We start from the raw sequence: 13,793 nt of genomic DNA on the forward strand, positions 1-13,793 counted from the left end.
TTTACCAATAAAGGTTGTGACAATTAGAAAAAAGTGAATGATAAAATGAATTGTCCTTTAATAGGACATGTGAGGAGAGATCCAAATTCACCACATAAAAATGCTGTGAAATGTTGTGGGGATGTAATGAATCAATCAAGATATATTGACAAGTTAGTTGAAAAACAAGTATCAAAAGAAATTACAAATAATCGGTTGCTACTCAAAACTTCAATAGATAGTGTTCGATGGCTTACGTTTCAAGCTTGTGCCTTTAGAAATCATGATGAAAGCTCTAACTCAAAAAATCAAGGTAACTTCATTAAACTAATAAAACTTCTAGCAAATTATAATGATCAAGTTGAATGAGTTGTCATGAAAAATACTTCACAGAATGCCAAATATATATCACCGAAAATTCAAAAGGAAATTTTGCATATATTTATAAATAAAGTGCAAAATGTGATTCGCAATGCCAATTTTTTTCTCGTTGATAAAGCTCGAGATGAGTCCAAAAGAAAACAAATGTGTTTCATTTTGAGGTTTGTTAATAAATATGGTTTTATTGGAGTGCGATTTTTTCATATTATGCATGTCAAAGATACTATGGCACTAACTCTAAAAAATATGTGTTCTTTTTTTTCTCATTACGATCTTCAAATTGAGAATATTCGAGGTCAAGAATATGATAGAGGAAGTAATATGCGTGATGAATGGAATAGATTACAAACTTTATTTCTTAAAGACTATCTCTATGCATATTATGTGCATTGTTGGGCTCATAAACTACAATTAGCTTTAGTTGCAGCCTCTAGAGAAGCTAAGCATGTTAATCAGTTCTTTGTCCATTTAACATCCATTATTAATGTTGTTGTTGGTTCTTCTAAACGTAATGATGAATTACAATTGCTCAAGCTACTGAAATTAAAAGTTTGATTGCTTCCAATGAGATCGAGACTCAAAAAGGGGTAAATCAAATTGGTATGCTACAACGAGCTGGAGATACTAAATGGGGATCTCATTTTCAATTTATTTGTAGCTTGATGAGGATGATTAATGCTACTTGATGCTACTTGCTCAATTATCAATACTATCTCAAATGAGGGATTAAATTATTCTCAACATGCTGGTACTAAAGCGGCTTACATGATATTAACATCTTTTGAATTTATTCTGATATTACATATGATGAAAAAAATCATGGGAATCACTAATACACTTTATCAATCTTTGCAACAAAATTTTCAAGATATTGTGAATGCCATGAACCTAGTTTCAAGTTTCGACCACAAAAGTACTCATTCAAAAGCTGAGAGATGATGGGTGGGAGTCTTTGTTCACTATATTAAATCATTTTGTGAAAAATACCAAATTGATATTTCTGATATGAATGATTAATATACTAAAGCTCGAGGCAAATCTAGTTATCAAGTTGACAAGTCATTAACAACAATGGAGCATCATTTTAGGATTGATATATTTATTGCTACAATAGATTTCCAGTTGCAAGAATTGAACAATAGATTTAATGACCATACAATAAAACTTCTTATTCTTAGTGCTGCTTTAAACCCTAAAGATGCATACAAATAATTTAAAATTGATGATATATGCAAATTGGTTTAGAAGTTTTATGCACAAGATTTTACTGAGCAAGAAAAATTCCTTTTAATAATTCAATTGCAGCACTAGGAGCTTGATGTGCTGACTCATCTAGATTTTTTAGATATGTCTACATTATCTAAGCTATGCAAAGGACTAGCAATTTCATAAAAGTCAAAGATTTATTATTTGATTGATAGGTTAATTCTTCTAGTATTAACTATTATTGTTTCTACTGCTACTACTAAACGAACATTTTCTGCCATAAAACTTATAAAAACTAGATTGTGAACTCGAATGGAATACGAGTTTCTTGTAGATCATTTGTTAGTTTATATTGAGAAAGAAATTTCCAAGAATTTCACTTCAGAGATGATAATAGATGAATTTATTTCATGAAAGATCGTTGTCGAGCTTAATTTGAAGGAAAAATCCTAAGTTGATATTTCAGTTTCTTTTCTTTTTGTAATGGTCTCTAGCAAACTACGAAAATCCTAAGGAGAATTATCTTATAAGATGATTTATAGACATATATTTTTTGTAGAAAACCACTTTGCACCGGTCGGGCAATTCTCAAGGGATTACCAGCCTCCAATAATAACCCGACATGTCAGTGATTTCACACAATTCACATGAGGGTCATCACAGTCGAAAGCCCCAGTCAAAATTCCCTTGCAAAGTACATCTCTTCTTCAGATGCCTTAACCTAGTCAAACACCCCTCACAAATTTCATATCCGTCAGCCACCAGTTTCAGCGCCACCATTTCCGTCGCACCCATCATCTCTGTGGCCCACCATCTTCTTTATTTGATTAATGCATTTCTTTTTCTGTCTGAATGCCTTGGAATCCTTTATTTCAGACCAAACATTATAATATTTATCATTTGACTTACTTTGATTTTTTTTAGGTGAGGCAGTAGTTAAGCAGTAGAAAAAGAATGATGCAACCGAAGCAAGAAACTGCAGAGCACTTGGTGATATTGGGAATCTGATAACCATTCGAGGAATCAAGGTCAAACCAAATCGTCCCATCACAAGGTCTCCTTACACTCCCCCTCTCTTATTTAATGATTTCGATTTTGTTTTCCCTCTCACTGAATTTTATCTGATAGTCATCTGCAAGTTTGCAAAGGAGAGGAGAGTCTGCAACGGATTCTGGAAGGGGCTGCAAGGTTATCTCCTACAATGCAGTGGCAATCGTGTTTCATTGGACGAGCCTACGTGGCACTAATTTATTGGTGGGCTGCTTTTTGGTAGATGACAGACCGACTGGTTATAAGATTATCTCTTTTTTGTATACAATTTTATGATGTATGATTTTTATTTTTTATATAGCCACGTGCAAAAAATACATATTACTTATACTCAGACATACCACACATTTTGTCAATCGCCCCCCAAACACCAAATCCTAATTATGCCCCTTAAATTTACTATTAAAACTCATTGTCCTAAGAGTTGCATATGACTCTTGATGGACATATCTTTAATGATACCAAGACTAGTTTAGACAATTAATAAGTGATTTGATGTCTTGTGTCGGACTTAACGATATGAAATAACTCAACGATGTGAAATGATTCAAGTTATTCAACTTGACAAAAGGGTAAAGCAAGTGAAATCCAGAGTCATCAACGATAAAAATACAAACATTTGATGTAATTAGATGGAAAAATGCTTTTGTCCACATAATTGACTTCTTTTGAACAAGAAGAGATCATGGAGATCATGTGCCTTTCCTTATTTACATATCCTCTTCGTTGATCACACACACCTCTTAGAGGGTGTGCCCTTGATCATACAACTCATATATTGCAAATTAAATCTTATTTTAAAATTAAATCTTATTGAAAATCAAATATCGTCATGTCAGCTGCATAAAGTGTATATCTATCTTTTATACTGACTTATAAATATAATTTTTCTTCGTATTCATATAATAATCCCTTTGCCATGTGTTGTTCTCCAATTGGATCACTAATAATTGGAGCTTTTTCATTTAGGGGTCCCGTCTTCATAATCATGGACACTATTTTGTGGAAGGTATAACAAAAAAAAGAAATTCTATTTGCAGTTCTTACTTGAGAATTGTATGTGCAAATATTTTATTAAATGAGAAAATGCATCATTTTAAAAGAGATATTTATGTAATTTTAAAAAAATTTAAATATAAAATTATCTAGGCTTATATTACAATCCCGAAATAGGAACTGTATGTAGCATTGCTCTAACAAGAATATCGTTTATGAGTTTTTGGCCTTTCGGTCTTTGACTTGGTTTTTGTTTTTGTTTTTGTTTGGATGGGAAGCTTATTTCAAATCAATATTTTTTTAATAAGATGTAAATAAGTGAAGAAAATATCAAAACAAGATATTTAATCTAGAAATTTAGAATACATAAAGTATCGACTTTTTAAATTGACTCGATTTATAACAAAAATGCTCCAATATTATATATCATGAAATATACAAGTTTAAAATATATTAAAATTGGTAATCTTCCAATTATCAATTTTTATTTATTTATTTTGCCCCCTAAACAAGTTAATAACATTTTTGCCACATTCATGTATGAGTAGTGCTACACGTATGCACAACTTTATGTACAATGAACAATTCTACTCATCATCTTAATTCTCATCATCTTATGATGTGATATTAGATGATTAGAGATTATTTATTATATTTTATTTGTAAACATATAATTTAATGTCACATCATCGGATGATGAGAGCATAGTGAGAAAATATATGATTTTCATGTAGAATATTATATGTATTGAATAGCAACCACATTTTATCGTATTTTTTTTTCAAATTTTAAAATTTAACTTTTTTTAATCATTTTTAGTAGCGGATACATCAGAATGTATGATTGTACATATAATTATAAGTATAGATAGCATTAAAATTATAAGTATAGATAGCATTTTCCTTCACATATATATTCCAGTATTTTGATCATTTTGCTTTAAAATCTTAAAACGAGAAGTTGTTTTTCACAATTTTAATTTTTTTTTATCAAGATTGGTCCCCTCACGAAAACTTCTACTCAAAATAATTATTCTAAACTTTAATCCTAATCTTCTGGTCTCCTCACAATCAATATCTATCTGTTTTTTATAAATATCTTTTTCCAGTTTCTAGAATCTATGCATCATTTGTACAAAACTTATCAAAAAAGTCTAATATGGTTTGCTTGGCTTTAATTATGGAAACCAACTTGGCATAGTCTTATATTCTTGTGTGAGTAAAATTGGTTGAACTGGTTTTCCTTGTTTGCAAGAGAGATTAGAGATATTCCTTCATTCTATTCTGCCCAAAAATTTTGAATAAAACAAAAAGTTACGGATAAATTTAAAAATAAAAAAAAAATTATTGAAAAGAGTAGGCGGGTGTGAATCGTGATTGAGTTTATAAATTGAGTTGTAAATTTGTACTATTCTGGAGAAAAAAAATAAAGGAAGATAAACAAAGACGTCTACAGTGAATTTACTCGCTTTCAAACTGGCACTTTCGTGCCAGTTTCCTACCCCGAAGACTTTTCTTGATGCGTTTTACGTGTTTCTGCCCCATGCTTTGCCCAGTCTTCCTTTGAAGCCGTCCCCTCTCTACATCTCTCTCTCTCTCTCATATAATGCCTTTGTTTTGTGCAACTCTCCATTCTTGCAGGATTGTCTCCTTCATTTGGTGGAATTTCTGAGGTACCCAGATTGAGATTGTGTTTCCCACTAATTATAATGATTCGTTTTTTGTTAAAATGATGGATTCCGTTTCTGGGTTTTTATGGGTTTTTCTCTAATTTTCATTTTTATCTTGGAGTTTCTTGTTTTCTTTATCATACGCTCAATACTACTTCCATTTGCTCGCCTATAGCAAGTCTCTCAGGTTATAATATCAAAAACCATGTTCCCTTTTCTGGTAATGCGTTTCTGGGTTTGTCCTTGAACTTTCATTTCTAAGATTTAGATTTTTTGTTATGTTTTACATGGGTCGCACGTTTTTATTTTTGTTTTTTGTGTTTTGGTGATCCCTTGTTTAGTTGGTGAGGAAGGGATGAAAGTAAAAAGAAAACAATGTTTTTTTTAATGTTTTATGGCTGATAGAGAATAAAAGTCATGTCGACTAAGTCAAATTGCCGCCTTAGGTTCATCTTAGACAAGGTTTTGGTTCCTTAGTTCTCGAATGTTGAATAGCCTCATATTCAAGAATTTTCCTGCATTCTGTTTCCGATCTAGCAGTGTATACGAGTATGTTTATTATTTGAGTGCATTTTTATTATTTGTTTACACAAACGATAGTACAGTTTTTGGTTGATTTTTTTTTCCCTTTTGCTCTGTTTATTTTCATGTCAGACTGTCCCGCAGAATTTTTATTTTTAAAAAACAACTAATAGAAAACTACGATAACTTTTCTTGATTCGTTTGGTCATATCATGTGTTGCTTTTGGAATTTTGGATATGCCGTATGAGTCAATTACTTCTAAGATCTACCGGTCTGCTTCGGGTAATGATTTTTATTCCCTCTTTTCATTGTGCTTATTTATGGTGATAAATAGACTTGATTTTATTGCTCGTGTTTATTTATTTATTTTCCCTCTTTGAATCTTGAGTTCTGGTGGCTTTGGGTTATTCTTTGAAGTTTTTTTTTCCTTATCATTGGCTTGTTTTCATTCTCGAGTACTGCATATTTTGATACGAAATGCTCTTTGTATTTAGCTTGTTGGCTTTCAGTTGTTGCTCGTTGCAACCAGTGGCGAGCTCACATATTTGTCCTTGTTTCTTTCTGCAGAATCATTGTTGATCAGTCTACAGTTCGGTAGTATCGTGGTTTCATTTGCAGGATCGTTTACGCCCAAAAAAATTTCTGACTGAAGTCTGCATATTTATCACTGCAAAATGTTTGGTTTAAAGAAATCTCCCGTGAAGATTGCAAAACATAACTCAGTTGATCCTGGATATGCTGTTCATTCTAGCTCAAACCCTTTTGGCCATGATGATAAGTTAAATAATAAGCAAAAACACAATTCCTCAAGGAGGACTTCTTCTGAGTCTTCCCTAATGACACCAAACTTTGGCACCAACCCTTTTGATGATGATGAGCGGCAAACAACCTCCTCTTCTTCATCTCCTTATGCACTTACTTCAGCAGCGAGAAACAAGTACAAGAATGATTTCCGTGACTCAGGTGGATTAGACAATCAATCTGTGCAAGAGCTGGAGAACTATGCTGTTTACAAGGCTGAGGAGAATACGAAGGCTGTCAACAGCTGCCTGAAGATAGCTGAGGAAATAAGAGAGGATGCTACCAATACTTTGGTCACCTTGCACCACCAGGGTGAGCAAATTACCCGGACCCACATGGTCGCTACTGACATTGATCAGAATCTCAGCAGGGTATTGCTCTTATTCCTCAAATCAGAATATATACTTTAAGAATTTAGTTTATATAATAACACAAATCAAACTTAAAGTTTTCTTTGCATAGTTTTCTTATTCTGCATAGTTTTCTTTGCCTTATCATTTGTGCTTCATCTGCACTAACTTGAACTTTATGGGCTTTGACATGATATCTTAGAGTCCTCGTGTGTAAATTTCTAATATTTGTCTGTTTTTCTGTTGAATATACATCGATGTCTTTGTGATTGTATACATGTGCATATTCAATCTTTTTTCTTGGTATGTTGGTAGTCATTAATTTAGGATATCGACTGCATGATTTATAAACTTGATTAGGAATGTTCCTGAATTGGGGAAATAACTTTTATTTTTATGAATTTTGATCCTGCTTTCTAGCTCGAAAACCAAAGGAGTCGTGTCTTTATATGATGACATACATAATACAATAAAATAAGAGTACTGTTATTCTAAGGCCTCTACACCACACACTGCTTGCATGGTATAATTTGTGGAAGATAAATTTTAAAATTTGAATCTTACAAATGAAATCTTACCCTTTAAGTGATTTGGATGGTGTACTCTATACACCGGTTTGAGAACAAAATAACTCAAAAAATAGACCATGCGTTTTGGTTGCACCACTTTTTATATTATATTATTATTAATATTCTTGTATGCATGTCATGCTTCTAGGAGATGTATAATTTCATTCTTTGTCATTCTTTGTTTGAGCCATTACCTCTCTCTCTCTCTCTCTCTCTCTCTCTCTCACACACACACACACACACACACACACACACACACACACACACACACACACGTTGGATTTGAGTTTCATAATTGGCATTACGTTTTGTATCCACTTTTTTTCTGTTGTACCCTTGTTTGACTAAGTTATATCATCAATGCTTCATTTTGTTGGAGTTTCTTGTCAGATTATTTTTCCATCTTCCTGGAATTGCTGAAGTAGAAGCAAAAAGTATTGTTAATTAACAAATAATTACTGTGAAATAAGGAGAAAATCAATTGTAAATGTCAAGATAGATGACTTGTAGGCTCAAATTTCTTTGTGGTATATTTTTTCTGGAGTCTTGATGTAGGAAATATTGCTTCCTTTGGCATTGCAATCCTCTGATGACAAATACAGCCCTCTCAATTTATTCTGTTGGCATTTGGGTTTTTTGGATTGGCTGAACTGGAATAAAAAAAAATTAATTGATTTTTTTTTTTTTTTTGTTTCGTTTCGTTGATTTCAGGGTGAGAAGCTTCTTGGAAGTCTTGGTGGCATGTTCTCTAAGACGTGGAAGCCAAAGAAGACACGCCCAGTTAGAGGCCCTGTTTTCAGAGGTCAGTTTTCTTTCTGTTCTATACCTTTCATGACTTATTTGTGATCCCCACCCCCCTCTCTCAAATATCAAAGATTATATTGGTTTTGGAAAATGAGAAACGAAGACTGGCCATGACTGAACTATGTGGGCCTTGCAAAATTATTCGCACTTTCCCTTCTGTTTTTATTCTTTTGTTTTGTTTCTTCAGATGTGATTTACTTGGTTATGCAGATGATTCATCCAGGAGAAAGGGTAGCCACTTGGAGCAGAAGGAAAGGTTAGGATTGAATCCAGCCAAGGGACGGTCAAACACACCAAATTCACTTGCTGAACCCACAAGTGCACTTCAGAAAGTTGATGTATGTATATCTTTCCATTAATTAAGCACCAATGACTGGTTTTTTAACAAAGCATGAGTTGAAAAACAAAATAGAGCAAAGCATGAAACAACATCGCTCCATTTTGTTAGAGGTACGCAAAGAAGCCAACCAAAGGGTAATACGAAATCAAAGCAGATTTATCGTGTAGGTCCTGATGGGGTTTTGAGGGCTCATCAGTTTGGTGTAGTTTCAGTTCATTCACCATAAAATAGGAAACCAGCCTATTAAAGCAACATCTATGTATTCTTTTCATAAACATCAAACTTATATACTCGACAGGGGTTTCATTATTGGTATGTCAATCGACAAACACCGTCACGTAAGCAATACTAATGGGTGACATAACTGTTTCAACATAGTTGGCTCAGGTAAAGAAAGATGGAAGAAATGAATATTTGGTTGGTTATTTGTTCAGTTCCTAATTTAACTCAAACCATGACACTATGAAACGAACTGAACCAACCCCAGTTTGGTTTCAATTTTCTTCTTCTTTTATCGTTTTATTTTGCTCTGGTTCAATTTGATTTCTGGCCGACCTCAGTTAGGTTGTAGATTCTCCCACAAACCCAACTAAAGCAAACTATGCTCATATTAATGCTTTTTTGCTTGCTTTATGATTTTTTTTCCCTTCCTGTAGAATCTTCGGGGCCTGAACACATTATATTTATCACTTAGTTCTTTTTCAACATTTGTAGTCCCCCCCCCCCCCCCCCCCCCCCCCCCCCCCCCCCCCCCCCCCCAACCTTTCAAACTCTGGTTTGTGGTATTAGTGGTCGCTTTCCAGCACAATTTGTATCTATCACTCAATCTCATCATTTCTGCTACAGATGGAACATTCAAAGCAAGATGATGCACTGTCTGATCTGAGCAATCTATTGGGAGAGCTGAAGGAAATGGCTATTGACATGGGCTCTGAAATTGAGAGGTCAGTTGTGTTGTCAATTGCATGGAAGTCCCAGAACTTTCTTTATCAATTCAATGTTTTGCCATTTCTGTTACAACCACCCCCCCCCCCCCCCCCCCCCCCCCCCTCTTTTCTTTTTCCTCTTCTTTAAACAAAGTGAGGGTGCCAAAGTGTTGAAACTGTCAACTTATCTCTTGATCACCTGTGTCATGTAAAAGATCTAACTACATTACTCATGATAATTGCAGCCAGAACAAGGCTCTGGATCCTTTCGATGAAGATGTTGATGTGTTGGGCAGACGGGTGGATGGTGCAAATCAACGTGCTCGTCGTTTACTTGGAAAGTAGAGTGCAGATTCATAACAGTCGCAGCTGATACTTCCAGCACTCTCCTCTCCAATACCCAATCACTGCTGTCGATTTGTAGACATATGAATTAGACGACCTTTGGTGCATTTGGAGTTTTCATGTATTTTTGTCACAGTCGAGAGTATAGCTATGATTATGTACTATGATCTTATGGGGGTTGAACTCTTTGTCTACATCTTTTGCAATTTAACTTCCTATGCTTTTATGCCAAAAAAGAAAAGAAAAGAAGTGCATATAGTTTTTACATCTTTTGCAATTTAACTTCTTATGCTTTGTTGCTAAAAAGAAAAAGAAAAGAAGTGCTTACAGATTTTCGCTGTGTAGGGGAAATGGCATTTTTAAAGGTAGAATCTTGGTGGGATTATGGCCAGGAAACGAAAGAAAGAAAAAGAAAAAACTACCCCCAGAATCCTGCCACTAGAAGTCAACCAGAAACAGAATCATAGCCAGCATAAAAGAAACAATTTTTCTTTCGAAGGTAGCCAAAACGCCCAACACTAGCTTAGTGGTGTTGACCTCCCCCATTCACAACATTTACGGGCAACTTCAATGTGTTCTTTTTGTTTTTTTTTTTTAAATAAATAAATAAATAATCAAGCAAGCATAATATTCATAGAGTAAAAGGTTCATATTGCATAGAGGGTCGATCATTTCCACCATCTATCAAGAGAATACATCTAGGAAGAGTAGCCAAGGGTATACGGCCAATAATAAGATTGGTCACAGCCCATTACGCAATTAAATGCGTGCATCAAACTTTCCAATGATCAAATGATTTCAATCCACGATGAACATCCTCAATGATCGGTTAAATTTGCCAATTTGTTGTGATGTTAGCATGTTCGATGTCTATTGTGACGAGCAGAGCATCTCATTGTAAAATGATTAATTTGAGATGGGGAGAATTTGCAAGTTGTACTGCTTTTAGTGCTACAGTAGCTTTACCTACACCTGGATTAGTGGATTGGTTGATTCAAGTTTTGATGTCTGAGCTATAGAATCTTTCCTTATGAATTGCGTCAAACTGTTGTTGTTATGATGAAAGTGTCTGTCCCTAAGAGCTGCATCAAAGCTTAAACTATAGAAATTGATTTTTTTTTTTTTTTTTTTTTTTTGGGGGGGGGGGGGTGGTGTTCCATTTATGAGTATACAGATGGTGAACTTTCTTTCCCATGCTTGTATGTATTATCGATAAAGCTTTGCAAGGAGAAGGTTAATTATTTTCCAAATTTCAAGCTTGATTTGGTCATGGATGACTCTATTGTGAAGTTGCCATATGATGTCTATAATGAGGACAACAAGGAGCTGAAAATGATGAGCTTCCTCCCCTGTTAAACCTAATTGAGGTTCTAGGTTGATAATAATTTGTACCCAGTCTATAATTGACGATGAAAATGCTGAAATGTTCAATGGCCAACTACTTTGACGCCAGATGATTCATGTAAAGGGACAAGCCAAAAATAAATGAGCTTCTATGTTAAAAATGGTGCAGATTAAGGACGCAACCCACACCCTCCACCACTGGCACCACCCCCAGAGGGGGGGGGGGGGGGGGGGGGGGGGGGGGGGGGGGGGGGGGGGGGGGAACTTGGGCCCCCGTGCCCCGGCACAGCCCTCCATAGGCGGGTGTTCCCGTCTGGATGTCGAGGGGTGGATTGGCCATGCTAACAGGCCGGAATCCACTAAACAACCCAGATTTTTCATCAAAACCACAAACCTATCCCTAAAATCCACACATCCATTATCTAACAACAAATTTACGAACACAGATCCAAAAAAATAGCAACCTTATGCTCTGACAAGACCAAGACGTGGTTGTGGGGCAAAGAACTACGGCCACGACTGGCCATGGGTCTTCTCAAACCCATGGTCATTCGTGGCCTCAGATTCACAACTACGACTTCTGCTTGCTACAGGGTTGGGGCGGCGACGAAGGAGGAGGTGAAGAACATAAGAAGAGAGAATGGGAGGTAGAGGTTGAATGGTGGAGGGAGAGAGAGAAGAGAGGAGACCAAGCGATTTAGGGTTTTGTTATTTTCCCTTATACATTACTCAAGTAAAACACTAGAACAACGTCGTTTTATTAAAAAGAAAAAATGTTAATATATATAGGGCCATGCCAAACGAGGGAAACCTTGGGCAGCTTTGGCCTTGCCCATCGTGAAGTTGAATTACCTCCGTACTTTCTAGAATACATAATGTCTTTCATGTATTCATACTACGAAAATATGTATTTGATCTTTCGTACATATTACATTATGTACTATTGCAAATCCAAGAAGATTTATTATATGAAGAGACCCCAATTCAAATTATGGATTTCAAAGAGCAAGTGTTACGCTCCAAAATAATAAAATTAGTAAAAAGTTCTTTGGAGAAATCAAACTTTACAAGAAGCATCATGGGAACGAGAGGATGAAATGTAAGCAAAATATTCTCAGTTGTTTCTATGGATAATATATCAAATTTTGGAGATGAAATTTCTTGAAGGAGGAAAGATTGTAATAACCCAAGCCCATAAGCCTTGCCTAGCCAGTCCAATCCCTTTTTCTTTTCTTTTTCCCCTACTCCTTCTCCTTACTTCCCATAAGTTCCCCTCCGCCCCTCGCACGCGCGCCATATCTCTCTCTCTCCCTCTCTCACCAATATCTCTCTCTTTCCCCTATTCTCTCTCAACCCCCAATCATCTCTCTCTCTCTCTCTAACCCTCTGTGTATATATATATATATTATTTATTTTACTCTCTTTTTCTCTCTATCTAAACAGTACATATATTTTTTCTATCTTTGTGTAACCTCCACCTACAGCCACTACTACTTGTTATTTCATCATCATCAACGACAATATTAGATAAATTATCATCCCTCTTACATAGTATATTTAATGAATTTTGAATATAAAATTTTATGTTGTGAATTGTTGAGACTATACCTAGTTGACTAGGCTATTAGGGTGTATTAAAGATGAAATTAATATTCAAGTACTAGTGGTGGGTATTAGCTAGAATAATAAGGGAATAAAGGCTGGTGTACGTGTTGTCCAGTAACGTATTTTCAATCTAGAAATTTGGAGTTCATCAATTTTGGAAGATAATTTTTTAGGACAAGTTTCAATTCATATTATTAAGAATTGAGTGAAATTTTAGTGTTAAATGAAATCATTTTTAGTGTAAAAGTTGACGGATTATAATTACTTTGAAATAGGTTCTGAGTGACTGTTGGCAAAAGAATATCATGACTATTTTGACAAAAAAAAATGAGGTAAGTGGCTCTTTAATGGGTTTTTAATAAAAGATTTGTTGGTTTTGTTTGGATGGTACACTTGGGTATTATATTTCAAACTTTTGTAAATTTTGTGCTAGTAGGAGGGGTGCCCACGTGGGCTGACCCCCTCCCTTCATTGCTTGACTTGACTTGACTTGTAATGGATGGCTTAAATGCTATACGTTACATTGCAGCTTGTAGCATTTGCAATTTGATTGCAGAGTAATTCAAGGCCAGCCTGTGTTGGTGGACTATAAATAGTCCCCCTCAGTTTGGCTTTGGCATCATCTGAAATACATAAAAGCTCTCTCTTTTTTTGTTCTCTCTTGATAAGATATTTAGGCTGTGGATTTGTTAAGTGTTACTTTAGTTTTATACTACGTAGTACACTTCATCACTAAGAGAAAACGTTGCAGATTTGTCAATCTGGAGAAACTTGTGGAGCAATTTTATAAGCTGAACTTGAGGTATTTTTCCGCTATACTTTCTTACACTTTGGATTTGTGCATATTTTTCTGTTATTTTGGCTTTGCTTGTGGGATTTGTGCAAATTTTGTGACGGTTGGAATG

General features: G+C 35.1%; 1 protein-coding gene across 2 annotated transcripts; it reads left to right on the plus strand.

The window, feature by feature from the left end:
- The first annotated feature begins 5,035 nt into the window (after nucleotides 1-5,035).
- On the plus strand, nucleotides 5,036-10,285 carry LOC121234242 (SNAP25 homologous protein SNAP33-like). 2 transcript variants are annotated; one of them, XR_005934343.1, is made up of 7 exons: nucleotides 5,036-5,284; nucleotides 6,372-6,976; nucleotides 8,236-8,327; nucleotides 8,537-8,666; nucleotides 9,515-9,612; nucleotides 9,840-10,134; nucleotides 10,206-10,285. XR_005934343.1 is itself a non-coding variant. In XM_041130119.1 (6 exons), the coding sequence occupies exons 2-6, from the start codon at nucleotides 6,479-6,481 to the stop codon at nucleotides 9,937-9,939; spliced, it is 918 nt and encodes a 305-aa protein (XP_040986053.1). In that variant the 5' UTR covers nucleotides 5,704-5,830; nucleotides 6,372-6,478; the 3' UTR covers nucleotides 9,940-10,122. The 2 variants fall into 2 exon arrangements, 1 of the variants encoding a protein (XP_040986053.1); XM_041130119.1 differs by lacking the exons at nucleotides 5,036-5,284; nucleotides 10,206-10,285 and adding an exon at nucleotides 5,704-5,830 and having other exon boundaries at nucleotides 9,840-10,122.
- Nucleotides 10,286-13,793: the final 3,508 nt, after the last annotated feature.

This window comes from Juglans microcarpa x Juglans regia, chromosome 6D, assembly GCF_004785595.1.
Source record: "Juglans microcarpa x Juglans regia isolate MS1-56 chromosome 6D, Jm3101_v1.0, whole genome shotgun sequence".
NCBI classification, from domain to species: domain Eukaryota; kingdom Viridiplantae; phylum Streptophyta; class Magnoliopsida; order Fagales; family Juglandaceae; genus Juglans; species Juglans microcarpa x Juglans regia.